This window comes from Lissotriton helveticus, chromosome 8, assembly GCF_964261635.1.
Source record: "Lissotriton helveticus chromosome 8, aLisHel1.1, whole genome shotgun sequence".
Lineage (NCBI taxonomy): Eukaryota > Metazoa > Chordata > Amphibia > Caudata > Salamandridae > Lissotriton > Lissotriton helveticus.
This window is the reverse complement of record NC_136069.1, coordinates 1,121,055,473-1,121,078,863: the sequence shown is the minus strand read 5'-3', so window position 1 is coordinate 1,121,078,863 and position 23,391 is coordinate 1,121,055,473. Positions and strand designations below refer to the sequence as shown.

General features: G+C 43.9%; 1 protein-coding gene across 1 annotated transcript in view; it reads left to right on the top strand.

The window, feature by feature from the left end:
- MRPS9 (mitochondrial ribosomal protein S9) overlaps nt 1-23,391 on the top strand; it is a 470,563-nt gene that overhangs the window by 302,136 nt on the left and 145,036 nt on the right. Inside the window, exon 6 of the mRNA XM_078657998.1 lies at nt 8,619-8,704. Coding sequence (XP_078514124.1) covers nt 8,619-8,704 — 86 coding nt within the window. The remainder of the gene's footprint in view (nt 1-8,618; nt 8,705-23,391) is intronic.

Here is a 23,391-nt window from a genome sequence, read left to right as displayed (position 1 = left end):
GTCCAGAAGCGAGCCTGACTCTGTCCATATGCGAGTCTGACTTTTGCCTGACTTTTTGGCTCCGGTCTTCCGGTCTTATTATTCAATGCTCCCTGATTTCCTGTTCACATAGTAAACATTTTAAATAAAAAGTAAATGCCGGATGTAGATTGAACTTTGAGGATTGAAGGTAGGTGGGAAAGTCCAAGTCTGTGATGGTGTTGGCCCCGTGCTCATACATGCCTGACCCAGGCTGACTGGCAGCCACTGCCCGAGCTGGTATGGAGGCTTTCATAAACATGCGCCACTTTGGAATTATTTAAAATGCAATTTTGATGTATTTATTTTTCTTTAAACGTGCACTGACACTATGAGTACTGTGTTACCTAGGACGTCTACGCGCTTCTCTGAGTTGAGCTTTAGGCAGCTGTTGCTCATCCAGGCTGCGATGCCCATCATACTTTCCTGGAAGCTGAGTCGGGTGTTTTCAGGGATCTTCATGAGGGAAAGGATGAGCTGGGTGTCTCTGGCGTAGGATTCTATACTGAGCCCTTGTTGTCTGACGATGGCGGTGAGGGCAGCCATGTAGATGTTGAAGAGCGTGGGGCTGAGCGATGATCCTTGGGGTACTCCGCAGTTGATCTCTCTCGGTTCGGAGAGGAAGGGTGGGAGTCTGATCCTTTGGGTTCTGCAGGCGAGAGGAGCGGATCGAGTCGAGGGCGGTACCACGTATGCCGGCGTCGTGGAGTATGGCTGCAAGAGCGCGGTGGTAGATGGTGTCGAAGGCTGCGGAGAGGTTTAGCAGGATGAGGGCCGCGGTATGGCCCTGGTCGAGTAGCATTGGGATGTTGTTGGCGGCGAGGAGGGCGGTCTCGGTGCTGTGGTTGCTGCGGAAACTGGACTGGGAGAAGTCGAGGAGGGCGTTCTCTTCGATGAATGCGGTCAGCTGGGCATTGACAAATCTCTCTGTGACTTTGGCTGCGAAGGGAAGGAGAGAGATGGGCCGGTAGTTTTTCAGGTCGGTCGGGTCAGCCAAGCGTTTCTTGAGAAGGGGCTTGACCTCTGCCATCTTCCAGTCGTCTGGGAAATTGTCGGGTTTGAAGGAGGCGTTGATGGTGCGGCATAGTTCAGATGTTCAGGATTTTCCCTGAGTTTGATGAGAGTTGATATTAGTCACTTAATGCCTTCAGTTCCTAATGCTGATCAAGAAAAGATCATTCACATCCATTCTTCTAGCCTTCAGAACCCGATTATGAATTTGCATTACCACTCTTACTCTTGCCTGTGGTCACCAAGAAGTTTGCAGTATCATATCGAGGAAGATAAACATGAAGATAGAGAATTTGTTGAAGAGCACCACCATGATAATATGTGTGATGACTTTACCATGAAGGAAGGACAAAGTCAATCACCACCTAAAGGTCTCCTCCAGACAGACAATAGTGTCTCTTTTCAATGGCTAATGTCCAAGGCACCTAGCTTTTTCAGCCTCAAACACAAATATCGATTATCTGGAGTTCTTTTCATTCAGCTTCATCGAGAAGCTCAATTATTATTTTTCACTTACACTTTTTTTAAAAAGGTTAAAGGAACGGTATAGTTAGGTGAAAATGTCAGGTAAAACATAACATTTCAAACTAATAAACCACTGAAATTCACCAGTTATATATGTCTCAAGTAACTAAAATTCATACCCTAAAGTAACTATAACTTGCACCCTTGCAATGAACAGTGTTATCAAACATGTAATTTCCAATGTGATTATTAATGTTATGAATACAGTCATTGAACATGTCAAGAGTGACATAACATGTTGAAATACCGAACTATAGCTGTCACTTCAACCTGTGTTTTTTTCAGTGAATTGTTATGTTTTTTAATGTAAGGTAACATGTCCATCGCTGTGTTCGGCATGGGGTTGTGTGCAGGGCCTGACTGCTTGCCTCATCTTAACTTGCACAGCCTGAGGCCTGACCCTGCACCCAACCCCCGCGGGAACCACCCAACGTCGCATGGCCTACCTCATGGCCCTGTGCCCAACCCTCAGCAGGTGCTCCCCAGATGCACACAGCCTTTGGCTGTGCGCAGCATGGGCTCAGGTTCTTCCCCAGAGGCGGCCATCCACCTTTATGTATTTATTTGTTTGCTTCTGCTCTAAATCAGTGTATTCTCCTCGACTTTTCAGGGGGCTGTGCTGGGTGCCACAGCAGCTCTTTCAAGTTATTTTCCAAATCTGTTGTAAATCCGTTCAGTTGTTATTGAAACTTTGGAAACAAAACCAACATGTCAAGTTGGCTTAAAAAGTCGATTTTATAAGTATCTGACTATTCGGTTTGAACATTACTGAACAAACATTTGTTGAAGTAGTGGTTGTTTTTTTAAATTACGAAATACTGTACATTATAAAAGTTGCCATGTCCCTTAAAATGTCAGGTCATGGAAGGTTATGGATATGACCCTAAACATCAAAACCCCTGAACTTTGCAGGTAATGGTAAGTTACGCAGCCATAACTCTTCCCCATGTATTACTGATGACCTCACAAATCAGATCATCATCATCATTGATGATGAGGATTTTTAGTAGTGTCACACATAAAGAGCCATAGACATCATGGATGACATTTCAGAAGTAGCGCTCAAACTTACCCCTAATGGGCCTAAGGGCTTGACCTTTGTCAGAACCCTTTTCAGAGGAGCAATGGGCACGCAAGGGCTACCCGGCCCTAAGCCTTTTTACGCCTGAAGTCCCAGGGCCAACCTACTATGGATCCTGAACTACTAGGTCAAGTACCCCTTCTGCACTTAACTGTCAGTGGTACTTGTGCACGAGCAGTCACAGGTAGTGAACAAACACAACTCACAACTCAAAGTGCAGTCAGTAATGTCAGTAAATCAATGTCCAGTCAAATACTAGCTTTTATATGAAAAAGAAGTTTATTATTTCTAAATGCACATTTTAAGAAATAACATTTGTAAGCAACAACACAATCCCCTTGAGATCAGGGCTCTAGTATTTATCTGGCAGATCCCTGCCCAATCCTCTTCTTTGCAATGTGGTCGGAATTATTCCTCATTCACCGGTGTTCTCATCACGGAAATGTTCATTAGTAGGTCTTACTCAAAAGTTCCCTTTGACTTTTTAGGAAATTATCAAAAGAGTTTATAGTGCTTCAGCAGCGAGTACCCCTGGGCCCAACAGTCCCATTTCAACACTTACCTGCTCCAGCAGCCTGGAATTGTCCAGTGTTTCAGCAGGCAAGCTCTTGTCCTGTTTGGAGGAGTCGGGCTTCTCGTGGAACACGTGGCAGTCGAAAGGGGCTCTCCTAAGCGACTCTGCCAACCTCATCCGGTTCTATGGGGACGGTAAGGCCAGTTATCCCTACATGGGGGGAAGGAGGTTGAATTTCGCGCTCCTAATCGGAGCGCTCCCAACACTGCATTCAATGGATGGCTCAGTCTACAGCGGAGCTCTCCTAGCAACTGGGGGTTGCCAAATCACTCCTACACACAGGTAATGACCTGATCAGTGCAATGCTGTCTCCTCACACCTCGCACCCTCTTGGTAGGGCTCCCCACTAGACCTCTCTCCCTCCAACGCTCTCTTCTTCCTCACAGGGCACACTGGGTTTGTCAAGCAGGCAGGCGCAGGTGCTCCAGATTGCTAAGCAGGTATCATGCACTCAGGTCCAACTGCGGAGACGATACTGGAACTGATGCTGGACCTCCTATCCTCACAGGGCATGGCCCGTTGAAGGAATAGCTCCTCCCTAAACAAGACACGGCCCTTGGGACGGGGGGGGGTGATTTGGGCCAAAATAAGAAAGGAGAGACTTGCGTTGCTGGTTACAGTCAGCAACTGTGCAGCACAGCATTAACTGGAGCCCCTCTGAGTCAGCTAGGTAGTTGTTTACAGGACTGTGACCTCTGATTTTGCGAAGACACAAAGCACTAGAAATAACAAGAAGAGGCAATTATTATCAATAAACAACAGGCCTTTCTAACAACAGATTTGCAATAACATCAATAACATACACTTACAGTCTCTTTCAGAAACACAGCAAGGAAATACAATAACCGTAACCGCGGATTGGCGCTATGCATGTACTCCCAAGGAATAACTTGAAATGCAAATTGGAGTTACTGGCAAACCCACGGAAATACTTGGACCATAGATTGGAGTTAATTGATGCTACCTAGGATAAATTCAAAACATAGTCTCGGTACAGGGTAAATACATTAATCAAGCCCTCAGAGGAAAGTTCTCTAGGCACTCCTTTTCATCATGAAAGCATAGCAAAGGCTCTAGTCCTTGTTTAAACACAGTTCAAAGGCCAAGGTTGCAGGAAGGGTCCAGAAAAAGAACAATTCGGGTAAACTACAGGAAAGTCACTAAGAAAAAACTTGAAGACAAGTCTGTAGTCTTGAGGACGCCGACACTCCAGACTGCCTACTACTATAAAAGGATAGTGTGCACGAACCTGATATCAAGCCTAGTACTTCAACTTGTCCTAAGATTGAAGAAGCTCTTGACTCATGCGAAGGGTGGGTCGAAGAAGTGGGAGCCAAGGGATTCACCCAAGGAACTTGAACTGCAGCTGGGAAGTACACTTCCCTGGTCCACTAGATTCTCAGGTGAGTCGGTAGGAAGGAAGCTTGTTCCGCTGGAAGCGTAGGCCAAATAAGGGACTCTATCTAGGGTGTAGTTTATAAACAAGCACAGGTTGCAATGGGTACAGTGAGATCAAGTTGCGCACATGGCAGTCTAGAAGGTTCTCCAAGACTCCTGAAGAAAACGCGTTAGTACTCTGGCTTAAACTTACAGGAAGAGCATCTGCAAACCAATGGATGGAATCACTTAACAGAAATCTAATTTTTCGTTTTGTCAAAACGTGAACAAGGGAAAACAATCCATGACCCCAGCAACAGTGGAAGCAAGACAAGCCATTGGTTCACGTGTTCAGGGAATGCCTGCAAGCTTGGGCATAATGGAATCAGAGGGCGAGGGGAAACTAGGGCATGGAATCCTAGCACGCCATAAGGTGCCAAAGGGTTTGCATAACATGAGCCCAGAGCACCATGTCCACTAAGCACAGGTCGCCTGAGGAGGTTGTGACAGCAGGCAATCTTAGTTTCCCAGGGTGATGTGCCCTAAACCAGTAATGAGAAAACCAGACTTTATCCCCCTCCCCCCAGTTCTGATCACAGGAACAAGTCTTGCAGAGCTTCCCTTTCTCACACAGACCATCTGGCTGATTGGCTGATGACAAATGTTGGTGTCTCAACCTCCCCTTCCTATAGTCTTTTTCCGGATATCAAATGGGACTTATGGTCTGGTTCTTTGAAGTTCTGTTTTTGGGTTCTGCTTATTCTGAAGTGTGCAAGTTTCTTCCTCTTGAAAAGCTGTCTTGTCACAGCAGGAAACACTCCGAAGCTGATAGTCCCACAACGCAGGCCATTTCACTGATTAGAATTCACGCTCCGATGGCAGCCACAGTGATATCTGCATCAAAAGGTGAATCCTGGGCTCCAAGTCCTACTCTTTATCCTCACCAACCCTATCTCCTTCCTGAGATGTGTCCAGGCCCCTTTTTGTGATCCATCACTGAATCAAAGAGAAGAGCACCTTCTTGAAGCGTACAAGGGGCATATCTCTCTAAGCACAGGTCGCCTGAGGAGGTTGTGACAGCAGGCAATCTTAGTTTCCCAGGGTGATGTGCCCTAAACCAGTAATGAGAAAACCAGACTTTACCCCCCTCCCCCCAGTTCTGATCACAGGAACAAGTCTTGCAGAGCTTCCCTTTCTCACACAGACCATCTGGCTGATTGGCTGATGACAAATGTTGGTGTCTCAACCTCCCCTTCCTATAGTCTTTTTCCAGATATCAAATGGGACTTATGGTCTGGTTCTTTGAAGTTCTGTTTTTGGGTTCTGCTTATTCTGAAGTGTGCAAGTTTCTTCCTCTTGAAAAGCTGTCTTGTCACAGCAGGAAACACTCCGAAGCTGATAGTCCCACAACGCAGGCCATTTCACTGATTAGAATTCACGCTCCGATGGCAGCCACAGTGATATCTGCATCAAAAGGTGAATCCTGGGCTCCAAGTCCTACTCTTTATCCTTACCAACCCTATCTCCTTCCTGAGATGTGTCCAGGCCCCTTTTTTGTGATCCATCACTGAATCAAAGAGAAGAGCACCTTCTTGAAGCGTACAAGGGGCATATCTCTCTCTCTCTCTCTCTCTCTCGCTCTCTCTCTCTCTCCCTCTCTCTCTCTCTCCCTCTCTCTCTCTCTCCCTCTCTCTCTCCCTCCCTCTCTCTCTCCCTCTCTCCCTCTCTCCCCTTTCTCTCTCTCTCTCCCCCTTTCTCTCTCTCTCTCCCCTCTTTCTCTTTCTCTCTCTCTCTCTCTCTCTCTCTCTCTCTCTCTCTCTCTCTCTCTCTCTCTCTCTCCCTCTCTCCCTCCCCCCTCCCCCCTTTCTCTCTCCCCCCTTTCTCCCTCTCCCTTCCTCCAGTGAGCCCCACTCAGCTCACATCAATTCACAAATCTGGTCCTCCATGTAAAATACCATTGCAGATACACTAGCACTCAGTGTACATACACAGCACGTATATTGTCTAGTACAGGCACCTCCATGTATTGTGCCACCCCAGGCACACACACATCCAGGCGACATCATCATTCTGTGTGAGCTGCTCAGCACTGTATCCTTTCTGTATTGTGCCATGGTGTGCTATTTGCAAGCACACACACTGCCAGCACACACATTCACTGTGCGTGTGTTGCAAATCACTTCACCCTTCATATATTCTACTTCTCGCAAGCACACATACGCCCTTTAAGTACACATGCACTGCACAGTACTACATCTCTCATATAATGTATTCCTCGCAGGCATGCATGCATTCAGTACATGCACAAACCTACCTTGTGGGTGGCATTCTTCAAATGATCTTTTGTGCAGGGGTTGTGGAAAATCAGTTGAATCTCTGGAGCACGTTGTTTTCATTTGTCCAGCATTGATGGTCCTGCGCAGATCAAAGTTGAGGCCTGAGGGGAACAAACTGGTAGTCCGGACCTGTAGGCAGGGCTTTATTGCGGCTTTAAACCCAGAGAATATGGCTTTAAACATCAGCTTTGCGATTTCAATCCATCTGGCATATCGTACGTTCAAGCAGCCCCCTAGTTATTAATAAAATCGAGGCAAAACGAGGAAACTGCCACAGGTGGACACAATGAATGGAATATAAAAGAAGCAGCCGCTCCCTTCCGTTGAACCCTCGATCTGATGGCTTGGTGATCGCCATCTCAACTTTACTATACCGAATCAGGTGACTAAGCCAAGAGCATACCTCGGAACGGTCTCTATCACTGCCATGGCTCATTCTACACGCAACGTTGAACCTTTTGTTTAAATCAAAACTTCTACGACCTGTTCTGATCGTGTCATCCTGATTCCCCCTGCTTAAGCTGCGGCAGCACATCACAAACATTCTAGCTTTTCTTAGTGCTTTTCCTAACTACTCACTTCCGGACTGATGAACAGTTGGGCTATTTGGTTTTAAGCATTGCATTTACTTAATACCCCGATCCTGCACTGGACTGTGAACACGTATGCACTGTAGAGTAACCTTGCATCTGCTCTCATAAGATGGCTAACCCATTTTTAGAAAAAAAATTGTATCCACTGTATATACTAATATTGCAGCGAAGAGTAAAAAGTTTAATTATTGTTTTATAACTACAAAATAATTGTATTTATCAAACAATAGACTAATCTATTCACGAACATGCACAAACCATGCTTATACTGCACAGGCCCTGTTCTATCCCTGTATTGTACCCTTCCCAGGCCAGGCACACACATCCAGTGCAGAAGCCCCACTGCTGCGCTAAGCAAGCACTCTACATCCAACTAATGTAGGTCAAAGGTGAGTTAAGCACACATCAGCATCACTTTAAAAAAAGGTGAATGAGCCTGTAGGCCTCACTCCAGTGATACAGGGTAAAGAGAACCTGTTCACTCCCATTGATCACTACACGGTATGCTGCCACCACAGCAATTGTACTGTTTAACTCTTGGTGAAGGCGGTAGCCTTCCACCACTATGAGGGTTACTTTGGGCAACCCTCCCTGTCCAACAAGACTGCAATCCGTGAGACAACCTGAGTCATGGTGCACATACATGATCCGTGTTTGCCCATGACCGCAAAATCAGCATTACTGATCCAGACAACAGCACTGCTGGACACTCAGGCAGGGAACATGTCTTTTACCATGCAGAGGACTTTTCCATCCCAACAACATTGGTGTGGCCAGCTGGCTCCGGGTGCAGGGTCTAGCATCTGGTCAGGCTATTAACCCGTTTGCGGCAGCTGCGATTCCGCGGCAGTGCGGCACTTCCGCAAAACCGGCGGGGCTGCGTCGGCCGTTGGACGTGCAGCGCACTACGAAGGTAGTGCTCGCAACGTCTAACGGCAGACGGCAGCACTTAAGTGGTGAAATGATAAATCAGCAAAGGGCAACGTGGCAAAGTGAATGTATTCTTTGTTTGACTTCAGCAGACACTTTTCCTCCTAAACAGTTTGTTCATAAAGTCCTGTGTGAGTACAAGTAATCCTAAGAAATGTGTTTTTGATTTTTAGGACACCTATGCTAAAATGCTGGTTATTCAAGAACACCAGGATCGTATGACAGCAAAAGGCCTGACTTCGGATAACGTGAAACAAATGTAAGCTTTCTCTTTACTACTTTATACAATTATTTTCAAATGAAACCTTTTTGCAAAGGACTGGGAATTTGGTGGTGTGTTTGAGGTTGAACAACATTGTTGGTTTTGTCGTGCGTTTTAAAACATTTCGGAGACAAAGTAAGTCCATTTGTAGGTCCTCAAAGGCGCACAACTTCATTGTAGAGAGCTGTTTTGTTGACAATCGATTCAGAAGGTGTGTGCAACAATTCATTCCCAGAAGAGACAATTACGTGTGTACACTTGATGTTCTTTGATTCCCACATATTTGGAAGGATGTATGATGTTACAACGCTTGCTTTTACCACGCATGCTGTTAAAATGCAGTTTTTACAACGCAAACCTTTACAACGCATAGCGCTTTGGGGTGCTGGATAGTGAATAGTTTAATTTACTATTCCAACTCCAGTCCCCGTGGACACTAGGGAAGGTGTTGGATAGTAAATTAAATCTATTCCCTATCCTAGAGCGCCCCCAGCGCAATACGTTGTAATGGTTTTCGTTGTAAAACCTGCGTTGTAAAAGCACTGCGTTGTAAAAGTTTCGTTGTAAAGGATGTTTCCCATTTGGAACCTTGCTGCTCGTGGCTATACCAAACTTTGGGCATTAAGAATATTTAAAAGTGTAAACAACAGAGCAACAGTGCCCAAACCCTTGTGAGTGCGCCCTTGTTATTTATTATATTGCCAATAAGTCTAGCCACTCTGTTAATTTGTTATTTCTTGTCTTTATTCAGCCCAGTAATGACTACATGCTCTGCTCGAGTGTTGTTTCTCAACATATTCGTATCAAGAATTATTATGTATTTTTTTCCAGTGCACAGCTGGGCCGAGGTGGAATGCCTTGTAGCTATAGACTGGTGATTTCAGCTACATCTAGCTAACCTTCATAATACCCAGGACTGCTAACTGGGGCATTTCCTCTGATCAATTCCTCTTCTTTAAAAATGCTCTTCAGCAGATGCACAGGTGATCTTGGAGTTATTCAAAGCGACCTTGGAAGTCATCTTTAAATGTTGGAGTCCCATTGTCGGGAGATAACCTTCATGCTTTGCATGTAGATCACTGGACCATACCCTCTATTTGGAGAAAGCTATTAGCTGCAGACACAGGGTCTCGATTGCTCCTAGTTTGTCAGTATTGAAAGAAGAAATGCACTGGTGCTATGTGGTTGAATTCCTCCCAAAAAAGTAAAGTGCCTCTTGAGAAAATGATAAATTACGTTTAAAAAAAAAAAAAAAGAAGTACCTCTTGAGGGTTCACATGCCAAAGGAGATCGGCAAATTTCATGCTCATTTCCTACTGCGGAGCTTTGCCACCTATCTTTCCAATATTATCTATAATTAGGATTACATTGAAAAGCAAAACGGTCTGGTTTTAATTCGGAGTATTAATGATCATTACAGTTCTTCTCCATTTTGACGACAAAGTATTCGTTGGACTTCGGTTTATCTCGTGTTATTTTCTGTGTTGTTAAATCCTGAGTTTCTAATGCACATTACCTCTCTGAGCCTCCATTGGACTGCTCTGCCACAGCACTCTGAGAGTTGGGTTTTACATTGTTAACTGTTTGACTCATGCACTAGGAAGAGGGTGTGCTTTGTGGAGTCTCACAAATGGAACAGAAAGTGGTTTTACATTGAGAACTGTGCGACAACTATACTAGGAAGAACCCTCGCTTAATGGACGCCATGATGATCATTATAGTGAAGGGCTGTATATCGTTTAACGTTAAGAGACTTTGTGACACAGATCTCTAATTCAGGTGGGGCTAGAGATGTCTCGTTTTCATTGTGTATATTTGCAATTTTATTTTTGTATTTCACCGCGACTGTCGATCAACATCAGTACTGCAGTGCTGATAATGTACATGCGTTCTCTTGGGTGAAGACAAAGAAGAAGCCTTGCAGCAGCTTTTTTGGATGAGTTCTATTTTGCATATAATGACTGCCGGGGTGAAATGAAATGAAAAGAAAATTTGTAAAGCGCGATTGCTGCCCTGGGGCGTCCAAGCGCTACAAAGAAATGGTGTTACCTGCCCGACACAGTCCTCACAGAAAATTAGTTGTGTATATTTAAGAGAAAAGTTTTGAGTTGTCTACGAAAAGAAAGCAAATTAGGATTAGCCCTAAATTGGGGCGGAAGCGAATTCCATAGATTAGCTGCTTTGTACGAAAACGACCTGCCACCTGCTCTAGTTCGCCTGACTCGGGGGACTGTAGCCAAAAAGGCTTGACTTGAGCGAAGCTGTTTACCAGGATGATACGGAGTGATCAGAGCATGGCTGATCACCGGGCCCGTCTGCCAGTAGGCTTGGTGAGAGATGCACATTGCTTTGAAATTAATTATTTCCCTGACCGGGAGCCAATGTAGGCTCCTGAGCCCGGGTTTTGCTGACATCCTGCGGGGCAACTGAAGCAGCGTACGTGCAGCGCAGTTCTGAATAATCTGCAGTTTACGCAGAGTATAATCAGGTGCACCCAGGTACAGGGCATTCCTAAAGTACAGTCGAGACTGGATCAGGCCCTGAATGACTATCTGTTTGGCTTCCCCGGGTAAAAGTGGAAGACCTTTTCTCAGAAGCCTGAGAAGACCAAAGCAAGTCGCAGATAGCTTGGTTGCCTGGGTGTCAAAGGTCAAAGACTTATCCAACCATACACCGAGACTTTTTATATTGTCTTTAGGTGTATGTGGCGTGCCCAGGCTGGGGGGCCATAAGGAGTCAATAGTAGATAAAGCAGGAGGACCAAGGAGCATCAGCTCAGTTTTGTCTCCGTTAAGCTTGAGACAAGATGTTGTCATCCAACTTTTTATTTCCTCCAGACAGTTCATCAAACTACTCTCTGCTGACTGGCCGTTTTCCTGGGCGAGTGAGACCACTAGCTGCGTGTCGTCCGCATATGTAATGATCTTTATATCATATGAACGGACGACCTCGGCCAGTGGTCTCATATAAACATTGAATAACGTAGGGCTCAATGATGAGCCCTGCGGTACCCCGCAGCTCAGGGGTTTACTGGAAGAAACAGGATCTCCCTCAAAGACCTGAAAGGTCCTGATGCTCAAAAAAGATTTGAGCTAGGTTATTGCCATCCCTGATTTTCCCAAGCCAAGAAGGCGACACAGTAGCGTGTTATGATTGACCGTATCGAATGCTGCGCTTAGATATAGGAGGACCACTGCACTGATCCCCCTCGATCCATAATCCTTCTAGCTTCCTCAGTAACTGCTAGTAGAGCGGTCTCCGTCCCGTGTTTGGGGCGGAATCCCGTCTGGGTGGCATCAAGCAGTTGGTTACTCTCGAGAAAGTTCATTAAGTGTATATTAATATGTTTTTCGAGGATTTTGCTCACCCAAGGAAGCAGAGAGATAGGGCGGTAGTTGTTAAAGTTGCTGGGGTCTGTGTTAGGTTTCTTTAAGAGTGCTTGTTTCCAAGTGGACGGAACTATACCAGAGGACAGTGAGGCGTTGAGTAAGTTCATAATGATGGGAAGAACAACATGGATTACCGAGACCAATGTGTCCGGGGGGGCTGGGTCACATGGGGACCCTGACTTTACCTGACGCATCATCAGTTTGAGGGTCTCCTGATCTAATAAAGGAAACTGCTCCAAAGTGACTGAGGGCACATAGACATCTTCTGACGGCAATGTCCGTTCATGGGTAGAGGCGTCTAGGTTGGCATCTGTAAATGATACATAAATTTTTATGCACTTTTTGATAAAAGAATTCTGCTAAATCGTTGCAGTGAGCCACTGTAGTACGGTTGCACGCAGGAGGAAGAGAAAGTTTGGTGTGCCAAGGTATAGGCTGTTGGATTAGTCAAGCTTGGAGATTATGAACATGAGCATGGTTTGCAGTTCATGTTGGTATGCAAGGTATGCCAGGCTTTGAGCGACACATGAGGGGTTGCCATAACTGCGGTAGGGCGACAGTAGGAAAAAAAGCTCCAGCGTATATGGCACATACCATAGAGATATAGTGGACTTTACACATTTCTTTTGCTATAATTTTTACAGAGCATCACACTTAAGTTAGGGAGGTAGCTAATAGGGAAAACAACAGGGGGCAAGCCTGATGAATATCCATAACCTCGGAGGGCACTTAAAAAAGGGAAGAAACATGTTGACATGAGCCAAGGGCTAGTTTTTTACTTTTGAATTGAAAATAACTGATAAAATTCAGTAGTAACTTGGCCATCCCTTAATGCTCTTTTAACATGTTGCACACCCCATTCCTATTTGTGGAAAAGTAGAAAATGTGTACAAACTGAGCAGAGTTAACAGTCTCACTCTGTGACTAGTGCACGCAAACGTCAATACGTGCAAACTCGCGAAGCGTACGTAGAGCAGCTTGGCGCAGAATGCAGAATGTCGGAGGACTTTGCGCGTAGAGCAGCAGATCAGCAGATCAGCTTGACACAGAATGCAGAACGTCAGAGGACTTCGCGGTCAGGATTCGAAAAGGCAACCACCCGGTAACAATTTTGTTATCTTTAAAGCTTGTTATGATTAATCTTACATGCATTATTTTGAACTCAACACGTAACAAACAAGTTCCTCCAAAAAAATATATAGTTTCTTCCTTCCTCGCTCTTTTCCCTTTTCGGAGAGTAATTTTTCTTGGTTAACTCCAGCAAGAGAAATGTATATACGATTGACCTTTGAAATGTATACACCTTGCAGCTTTTTAAAATACGATCACCGAAGACACAATAATGAACTTTCAATCTTGAAAAAAAGAAGTCAAAGCTGCATATCACACTCCTTTTCGTAGAGTTGTTAGACTGCAAACACTGCTGGTCATAGAAGATAAAGTAATACATGGAGCACCACAGGTTAATCTGCTTGTCAATATAAATAATAGGATGAGCCCGCATCGAGTGAACACCAAGGAAGAAATAAATACAAAGTATTTTAATTACAGCTTGAGTAATTATGCGGTGAAAAGCTCCCAATCCCTTATTATATTTAAAAGAAAACCTCTTTGTATCCCAAACTTGTTCATTAAGTCCAAATGAGTTTTTTTTTAATCCAAGTAGTAATTATCACTTAAAACTCAGGTTGAATTAAAAAAAAAAAAAATTGATGCTCCTCACCAATCTTCCTTGTTGAGATTCTTTGCGCTGCCGACTACGCCAGTGAAGTAGGTTCAATCATAGGCTGAAGACAGGTTGGTAGTTATTTCATAATTTTTGTTGCATAAAGAATCCCATCATCAACCAGCAGGTCAGGTCTGGAATAACTGTTCAGGTTTACTTACAAAACTATCTCAGAACGTCATGACCTTAGTCAATGACTCATTACACATTCTATAATGGCATGCTAGGATTGTACACTAAACATTGTATGTGAATAAGAAGGTGGAAGCAGATTACCACACATGAATACAGAGCTCCAGGTAGGGACCAGCCTGGCAATCAAGGTGAAGTGAGACCCCATGTTAAAGCATGCCACTTTTAGCACGTGAGTGTGACCGTCTGTCTTTCTACAAGAACTTGACGGAGATAATCTCATGCTGAAACGAATATATGAAGAGAAGCATCAGCCTCTCCAAACCGTCATTAGGCATGCCCGTTTTATCTTTGCACACAAACTGTTCTTATTTGGGTTAAAATAGTCACATATGGAAGATTACACCACTGCCTTTATCTTCTCATTGTGTAGATAGTTCACTTTATACTCAGCTGAGTATACATCAGAATCAAAGATTTCGAACTTGGAGGATAGCTCTGCTTTGGAGGGTCTGAGGTTGAAGAAGGCACCTGGGGCCTGAATGTCGCAGGATGCTCAGGCATCAGACATTATCAAAATGTGAATTGGCTGTGGATCTGTAGTTCTTAGATGGTGTGTAGAAGAATGAATGGAATTCAGAGGACTCGATGGCAGATGATGGATGGCACTCAGAAGGTTAAGTCAAACCCAAAATCTTATGGTCTGAGTAAGCATATGCATCTGAAATCTATGGACGTTAAGGCCTCTCAAGGCTCAGTCTCTACCTTTGAAAAAAAAAATATTAATGACAAATTGATTATCAGACATAAAAAAAAATATATATATATAAATTAAATACATAAAGTACATAAAACAAGAAATGATATCATCTTGCAGACATCTCATTATCAAATACCCAGGGTTATGAATAATCCTTGTACTGTTAGAATAGAAAATACATATACAACAGAATCAAAATGTGATTTGTGAATAAACAAAAGCTGTGTTATTAGTACTAATCCAGAGAGAAGTCCCCCATCAGAAAACATATTCACAAACGTCTATATAAAGAAATATGGGGGAGGGGGGCAGAGCAAGAAAAATCAGCTCAAATCATCCTGATAATCCCACTTAAACCTGCTCCATGTTCATTTAACTTTTTTAATAGAACGTAATACCCTAGTCCTAGCAAGAGCAAGGACCCTCTCATAGATTCCCCTCAAAGTTGCCCACCACTCTGCTATTCTTGTGGGAGTTGGCGAAATCTGCGCCCCAGCTATACATAGTCTAGCTTTAACAATAACAGGGAAGAGGCATTTTAGACCTAAATCTGATACAACCCTATACCCAATCATGATCTCCTAATTGCAGATCTAGATCAAGACAGATCCTAATTCCCTAGACTAACTTCTTCCCAAAACATCCGCAAATCTGGCCAAGTAACAAGCATATGCAGCAGGTTTACAGCCATCAGTCTACATTTAGGGCATTTATTCTTCTCCCCTCTGCCCTTCACCTCGTTGCTGGCCCACCTTGCTATTCTATCAGAAGTATAATATAACATACAGACGGTTCTAAATTGCTGTAATTTTAAACGTATAGAATATGTTGACCTCGCCATTGTTTCTAACGCAGCTGTTACTTCCGTGGAGGTAATCTCGCCTAATAGAAGATTACTCCATTTCTGAGCAAGCTTCAAGCTATTATTAATTCTATGCCGGCAAAGGTTCTGATAGATAGTGCTAATTAACAACTTCTTGGGTGGCTAATAAAGACCTGTCAACAAATCTGAGCTCTCCAGCACCTTTATCCCCTGATGCACCCAAAAATAATCTCTAATATGCAAATATTTAAAAAATAGCAGATGAATAAGACTAAAAGACCTTTGTAAACTTTCAAATGTTCTAAACCCATTTATGTCGTATAAATGTCCTAATCGCTTAACCCCATAACTAGCCCAGATCTTGCCAATAGGGTCATAAAATACTTCTGGGAGCATCTGATTTTTCCACAGAGGGAAGTTCGCATGAATAAGATGTAGGGAGTACTTAGATGAGATTTTGCACCAAATATAGAATATATCCCTAATAGCCTTAAATCTGACTCTGTTACAATAGTTGGGATATTTGACTCTATATAATAACAGTCTTCTATCTGGTCCAAGCGCGAAACAAAAACAAAAATCTGGATTACACACCGACAGCAAAATAAGGTGTCCATCAAATGCAGCCCAATAATACAATTTAAAATCGGGGAGCTGTAGCCTGCCCTGGTTGTATGGAAATTTAATGTATCTTACTGCGCGCCATGCTTTCTTATACCACCAAATGCAGCTACCACTAGCTCCCTCAAGTTTAAAATAAAAAAAGGATTTGGAACCCGGAAAGGTATAACAGAAAAATATATAGAAATTTCTGTAGTATATATTTATTTTGATGATGTTACACCTTCCTATTATACTAATAGCTAACTTATACCAGTTTTTAAAGCTTTTAATCACAGACTGCAGCAGAGGCTCGTGATTTAATGTTATGACTTGTTCCACTTGGGAAGAGATCTGAACCCCCAAATAAACAGCAGACGACCAAGCCCCAGGAACTTACCCAGCAGATTGAAAATTAAGAAGAACTTGTGTCTTACTGACATGCAGTTTATATCCAGAAAAGAAGCCACATTTATTGTCTTCCTCTTTAATAGAATCTAATGCAGCTACTGGATCCAAAGAATAGACTTCCACGTCGTCAGCATGCACAGTAACCTTCAACTCACATGATCCTGATCTGACAGGTTTGATATTAGTATTTAAATGCAACAAGCGTATAAACGGCACGATATATAAAGCAAATAGTAAAGGGGAAAGCGGACACCCCTGCAGAGTTCCCTGATGTATCAGAAAATAAGTAAATAGTGACCCTGCATATGCTAACCGAGCCGTAGGATTGTTATATATGGCCTGCACCCAATTACAGTATCGACCGCTCAAACCATACGCTGAGAGTGTGGCCCAAAGGCAGTCGCATACCTCTCGGTCGAATGCCTTTTTGGCATCCAACGGTACCATCTGCATTTTAATGTCTGATTTTCTTGCCACATCAAAAGCTACTATTGCCGTATTGACATGGGCCATTGTATGAAACCATGCTGCTGACTTGATACCAACCCTGTCATCAAGGGTGCCAACTAGGCGGCTAAAATGTCAGCAAAGATCTTTGAATCCGCGTTTATAAGAGAAACGGGTCGGTAAGATCCGCACTCCTCTGATGGCTTACAAATAACAAATGAAAAGGAGTGTTCAATTCTATACAAGAATATCTGTTATAAAATCAACAGATGGTTAAACTGTTCTCCAGCAATAGATCAAGTAGTCATGATGTGACAGATAAAGGTTATTCAGGAGTCTTGCGAGTATCGATGATTCCAATTTTATTTAAAAAATCCAGTTTAACAGAAGCAATCCATGCGGCCCAGCCAATGCGTTTCATCCCTATGGGACTTCATCAGAGCTTGATCTTCCCAATGTTGTCATCCACTCAGCGTTGGCTCCTGTTAGCTCATAAATCCTCATAGGTACAATTTTGTACCACTAGATTGTGTGAACCCAACTGCGATTGTTCCAGTCTGTGTTTTCGCTCTATCTAGCGTTCAGTAGCAAACAGTAGCAGCCGGGCAGCAGGCATGGACGCTTCGCTCTCCTGGCCCGCGGTCCCTGCTCGCGGCTGATAGTAATGTCCTGGAATTGCCCTGCACCCGGACGACGAGGAAGATTCTCCTGTCCTGGCCCTCAGCCCGCGCTCCCTCCTCTGAGTATCGTTCTGCACCCAGCCCGCTTCAGTCCAGACTACCGCCCTCATTAGCGGTTGGCGGGGGTCGTAGGCTGAGGTACAGTGTGCAGTTTGTGGGTCACAGATTGCGGTGGTAGCGGTGTGCAGTGGCCCCCATGGTGACTCCCGTGACCCCTTTGTGACTCGTGGCTCGTTGCCTGGGGGCACGGTCGCAGTCTGATCATCCTCTCTTTCACCTTTGCAAGGCCTAAGGAAGGAAGGAAGGAGCAGCAGAGCAGCAGAAGGCCCAGCAATTTTCTCCTCCTCCTCCTCCACCTCCTCCAATTCTGCCTCCTGCCTCCACCCAGTTAACTGACTGTGTGCACGCTCTCACCTGTTCTAGCATCAGTGCTAGTGCCGATGCCTTCTATGTTTGGTGTTTTCGGCGCTCTGTGGCGGCTGCGGCGGCAGCTGGGTAGTCCTGTGGGAGTGCAGTGAGTGAGTTGAGGAAGCAGGGAAATGGAATCCTCTTCTTTCTTCTTCTCTGCTTCCCCGAGGCAAAGGATAACAAGCAGTGCTGATCCCAAGGATCGTGTCTCTAGTACCGGCTGCTCTACGCTCTACGCCCTCTGTCCTCTTCTTCTCAGTGACAGACCGACAGCAAGCGGCAGGTAGCGACGAGAGGTGCGGTAATCAGAGTGATAACAGGAGCTGGAGTGGAGCAGGCATAACTAGTAACATAGAACACTTGGATGAAAGCTGTGTGATCAACAACTCTATGGTTCCGACTCAGGTTACGGTGCACTGTTTGTCTGTGTGCTATTGAAACGACTGGTGCTGTTTGGAACCGAGAGGCCAAGTAGTGTTGGAAGTCTATGTTCTGTTGGAGCTGTATTAGAGTTGCCTGCTCGTCTACCTGCCCCCAACCTTTAACCACCAATTGCCGCAGTACTGCTGTGCGGATTGAGCGGTGGAACTTCGGAGGCTGAAGCCGTAGCAGGTAGCTGGGAATAAGCATTAAGAGGATTGAATTACGTGGTAATGCCATCTAGGTGTCTGCACTCAAGCGTAAAAGTGAAAACAGGAGCAGTCTCTGAGTGTGGTCTCCCGAGCCAGAGGAGTCCTCTTAAACTTCAGAAAACCATTCAGCGCAGGAGAAATAGGGATCACCTTTCTTATTTGAAAACTTATCCATCAGTGATATCAATGTTTACAAAAGGTGTGAGGTGTTCCAAGCGAGGGAAGGGCCTGAATGTGGGAAATAATGAGGTCCAGGAGTTCCAGGAAGATGAGGTGATGGACACTCATGTAACACCAGAGAATGAGGAGGATATCCAGCCCACTAATTCAGAAGTTAAGGCAGCTCTTTACCCTACTGTAATTATCCAACAGAACAATACTGGTGGAAAATCTGTACAGCCACCAGGTGAAATTGCTGCTTCACAATTAGGGGGGGTGGGAGGTAAAACGGAAATGGAAGTGGATTTATCGGTGGACAAGTAAAAGGCCCCCCAATAAGAATGTGGCAAGAAAGGGACCCACCCCATTATCACCATGGGCGGGATTGGTATCCCTTTTTGACAGTCCTCAAGTTTGTACAAGAGGTAAGAACAAATTTGAGCCTGGTGTTTTGCCACCCAATCTAAGTGATCTGTCATTAAAAATGCCACAGTGTATAGAACATAGCATTGGTTCTGGGCAGGTGAAAATGGAGGATTACACTCAACCGGATATTGCCAAGCAAATGGAAAAGAACGAAGAGCTAATGGCACAGCTGCAAAAGGCAGGCACCTTAGAGATGGATCCAGAACGGTCTCCGGTTTTAACATCTGGTCAACCACATATGCCTGCTCTGTATAGTAGTACACCTACTAGTTCGTCCCATGCTGTTGATTTACTAGAACTTTCAGTTGAAAGGATATCAGGTTTATCAATGGACAAGGGGGCAGATAATATTATGAATTCATTTGAGAAGGTGCAGATGGGGGGTACCTTGGAGATTTTTTACACTTTAGAGAGAATTCTATCTGCAATTTTATCTCTGCTAGAAAAAAGCACAGTAAATACAGATCATATATTGGATGTCCTCTCGCCCATACTAACAGGGGTTCAAGAACTAAATCAGACCAAGCTAGCCATAAAGAATTTGTAAAAGGGTCCTGAAGTACCCAGTGACGCATGTCAAATATGTAACAGGATGCCAAAGAGTGGTACTAAATTGATGGCTGGGGAAAAGAAAGAAAGGAATGTGGAATCTAAAAGCTTCTCTCTTAGAGGTAGCCCAAGTGTTAGTTTACCCTCAGTTAAACTCCAGGAGAGCGCACAGTTTACCAGTCAAAGGGAAAAAAATCTAATTTTAAAGGATCCCCAGTAACTCCCCCATTACGAGTTTACTCTATTTTTAGTTTACTCTATTTTTTAAAAAAGTAACCCAATCAACCGAAGCCCAAAGTTAACTGAAGAATTAGTAAATGCCCTAGACAGTGTACCTTTAGTGGAGGTCCCAGTATTGAATGAAGGCCACGTTAGAATTGGTCGAAGGGGTAAGAGGCAGACCAGGAACTGACATATCCCTAAACAAAAACAAATGCGGTACCTTCCAGCAAGCGAGGAAGTAAATAGTACACATCTTCCTCCAAGTAGAATGGACACAGGGACTTTGGGGCAATCCATATCCTTATTGAATACGGGTCAAAAGACTGGGCAAAAAAATAACAATCAGTCGTTCTGTGCAAACCGGGTGCCGATAGCCCCACAGTGTCAAGAGGGACAGGAAGAAAGTGGGATAAACCATGAGAAAAGTAGTGACCCCATATTAGGAAATGTAATGGAAATTTTTTGTGAGCCGATAATAGACCATTCGGTGGCTTTAGGAGGTGACGTACTCCACTGAAGTGGGTAGGATACTCTTTAAGCAAGGGTTTGACCCTGGCCAAGGGACAGCTGGGGTGGGGGACCGGTTGGGGGGAAGTCAGATAGAGACACAGTCATAGGGCAGCCCGGTATTAGAACAATAATGAATACGGGACGGGGAGTCGGGCAAGTGAGCAGGACTTTGATTTTTGTCTCCCTGTTTGAAACAAAACCGATGTTACTGAATAGAAGTGCCCTCCTACAGATGTTAACAGAAATAAAGGATTTGGGATTAATAACCAGTAAAGAAATTGAGACGGTCTATTTAGACTGGAGGAGCTCTCCCCCAAGCACTAGAGCTACATTTACATCAGGGATAGTGTCAGCGCTGGTTATGGCTAATGCAGACTGCTTTAGGAAAAGTGGTATAGATGAGATTCCTACTGTATCCCCTTGCCGAGTTCCAGTAGAAAGCTTGGGAACAATTTATCAGATGCAAGAGTACGAGTGCTCTAATAATAGGGGTGTAAATATCCCCATAAAACTAAAAGGTATCGAAATAACAGTAGGGAAAAACACAGGAGATAGAGAAATTAACATTTTAGAACATGAAGTCTGATGGCCCACTAACCCTAATAGATAGGATGAGATAGCAAAGTGTAGTTGGGTTGCAGGTACCCTGAACGGGTCAAAAACATCTACCATAATGCCGATAGTGCGGGGGTAGCAAATTGGGAAATATCCTATCCTGGAATGTGGCGGGGGTAGGAAAATCAAGTTCTAAACTTAAATAATTATTAGAATTAGACCCCAAAATATTTTGCCTCCAGGAAACGTGGAAGGAGGAGGAGTTTCAGTTGGGGAAGTTTTATGTGTACTGTAGTACAGCAAAAAAATCAGTAAAAGGGCACGCAAGCGGAGGTTAAGCTATTTTGCTTAGCTGTGACATAGTATGGAATCCTGTGATTTATAAGCATCCATCAAAATGTTGTATTGTAGCAAAACTGAGGATGGGTGTAAATAACTGGGGGCAAGCAATTTTTTTTTCTTCTGGTAAATGTGTATATTCCCCCAGGGATAGTGTCAAACATATTGGTCGATTCTGTCTGTACTTTTGTACAAGGGTTAAGTAACAAAGAAGAATGCTCACGTATAATGATGGTGGGTGATTTTAACGCCAAATTATCCAATATTGCAGGTACATCCTTTTCTGACCCGGAACTGGAGGAGGTTTGGGCTATTCCAGATTCTGTATTGCGGTCCATTTAAGGTCAGATAAACGAGGCTTGTTACTCTTGCAAAATTTTAGAAGCTTAGACCTGGGAACGTTAAAAGGGTAAAAGTAGATTCCTGGAGGGTTCCCCCGCAGCCTATTCCTTCCGGGGGCTACATGGTCACTCTTTAATTGATTACATGGCAGTTTCTTTTCAACTATTTAATGTATGTTCACAATTTAAGGTATCTGCCACAAACATGAGTGATCATAATATTTTAGTTGTAAAAGTGGACATAGAAATGAGAAGCCTGAACTTTGGAAGCAGAGTGTGGAAAAGGTCTCTTATAATTGTAACAATGGGCGCACTTGCTGGTCAAATAACTCGCTTCCAAATTTTAAGACGTTTTTTGAAAATATCGCCTTTATTCCATTCCAAGAAACAATGGTTCAGAGGCTCAAGAGAGTTTTGGCCGCAATTAGATCTTTTGGAAAAAAGAAGCAAGTTTTTAGGTCTACTCCATTAGTAATAATATCATGGGAAATAAAAACATTTAATCGGGAAATTAATGGTTTAATTAGAGACCAATTTAGGGTGCCCACGACACAAAGGCGGGGAGAAATAAGTAGCCTGAAACAGGTACGGAAAAGGAAAATAACTGCTGACCAAAGGAGGGCAGAAGACTAAAAATGGGTTAGACTCCGAGAGGTGGCTCTTTCTGGAGACTCTAGAAAGTATTGGGCACTTATAGCAAAATTTTGTGATGGGAGAGAGAAGTCAAAACCTATTTCAATCCCAGAAACAGAATGGTCTATCTATATTTCGCAACTCTATGCTTTAAATCCCATAGTTGGACAGAACCAAGAGGTTAGTACCACCCTATCTACGGGGGGCGACTATGGGCCACCATCATGCATGGAGTTTGAGGGTTACATTAAAGGGGCAAGATATTCCAGCACAGTGGCCCCAGATGATGTACAAGTAGCTATAATAATGTGAAGAATGGGCAAAATTATTGCACCCGTTGTTTGTCCATTGTTATACCTACAGTGATATTCCACAATCCTGGAAGGGAAGTATACTGGTCCCGCTATATAAAAAGGGTCCAAAAAATTCCACGGCCAGTTTTAGACAGATTTTGCTCCTGGATGCAACGAGTAAAATGTTTGCAAAGAGTATTCTCACTTATCTCCAAGAGTGGGCATTTGGAAATAATTATATCCCTTTGGAACAAACAGGATTCCGTAAGAATAGTGGCACATTGGATAATATCTCTATTCTGCAAACGTTACCTGAAAAATATCTAGTAAGTCAGGGCATGCTTTATATTCGGCTTTTATAGATTTCTCCACAGCATTCGATAGGGTAGATCAGGGAAAAACTATGGAAAAAAATTGGTCACTATGGAGATACCAGGGAATCTTTTAAGATTAATAAATGCTCTCCACTATGCTACCTGGACTCAAGTATTATTAGGGGGAAGACTAGGACTTTCGAAGAAAATATTAACCAACAATGGATTGAAGCAGGGGTGCCTGCTGGCCCCATTACTCTTTTCCATCTATATTAAAGCTGTCTGCTATATGCAGATGATGCCATAATAATGGATTTAACCCCAATTGGACTCTA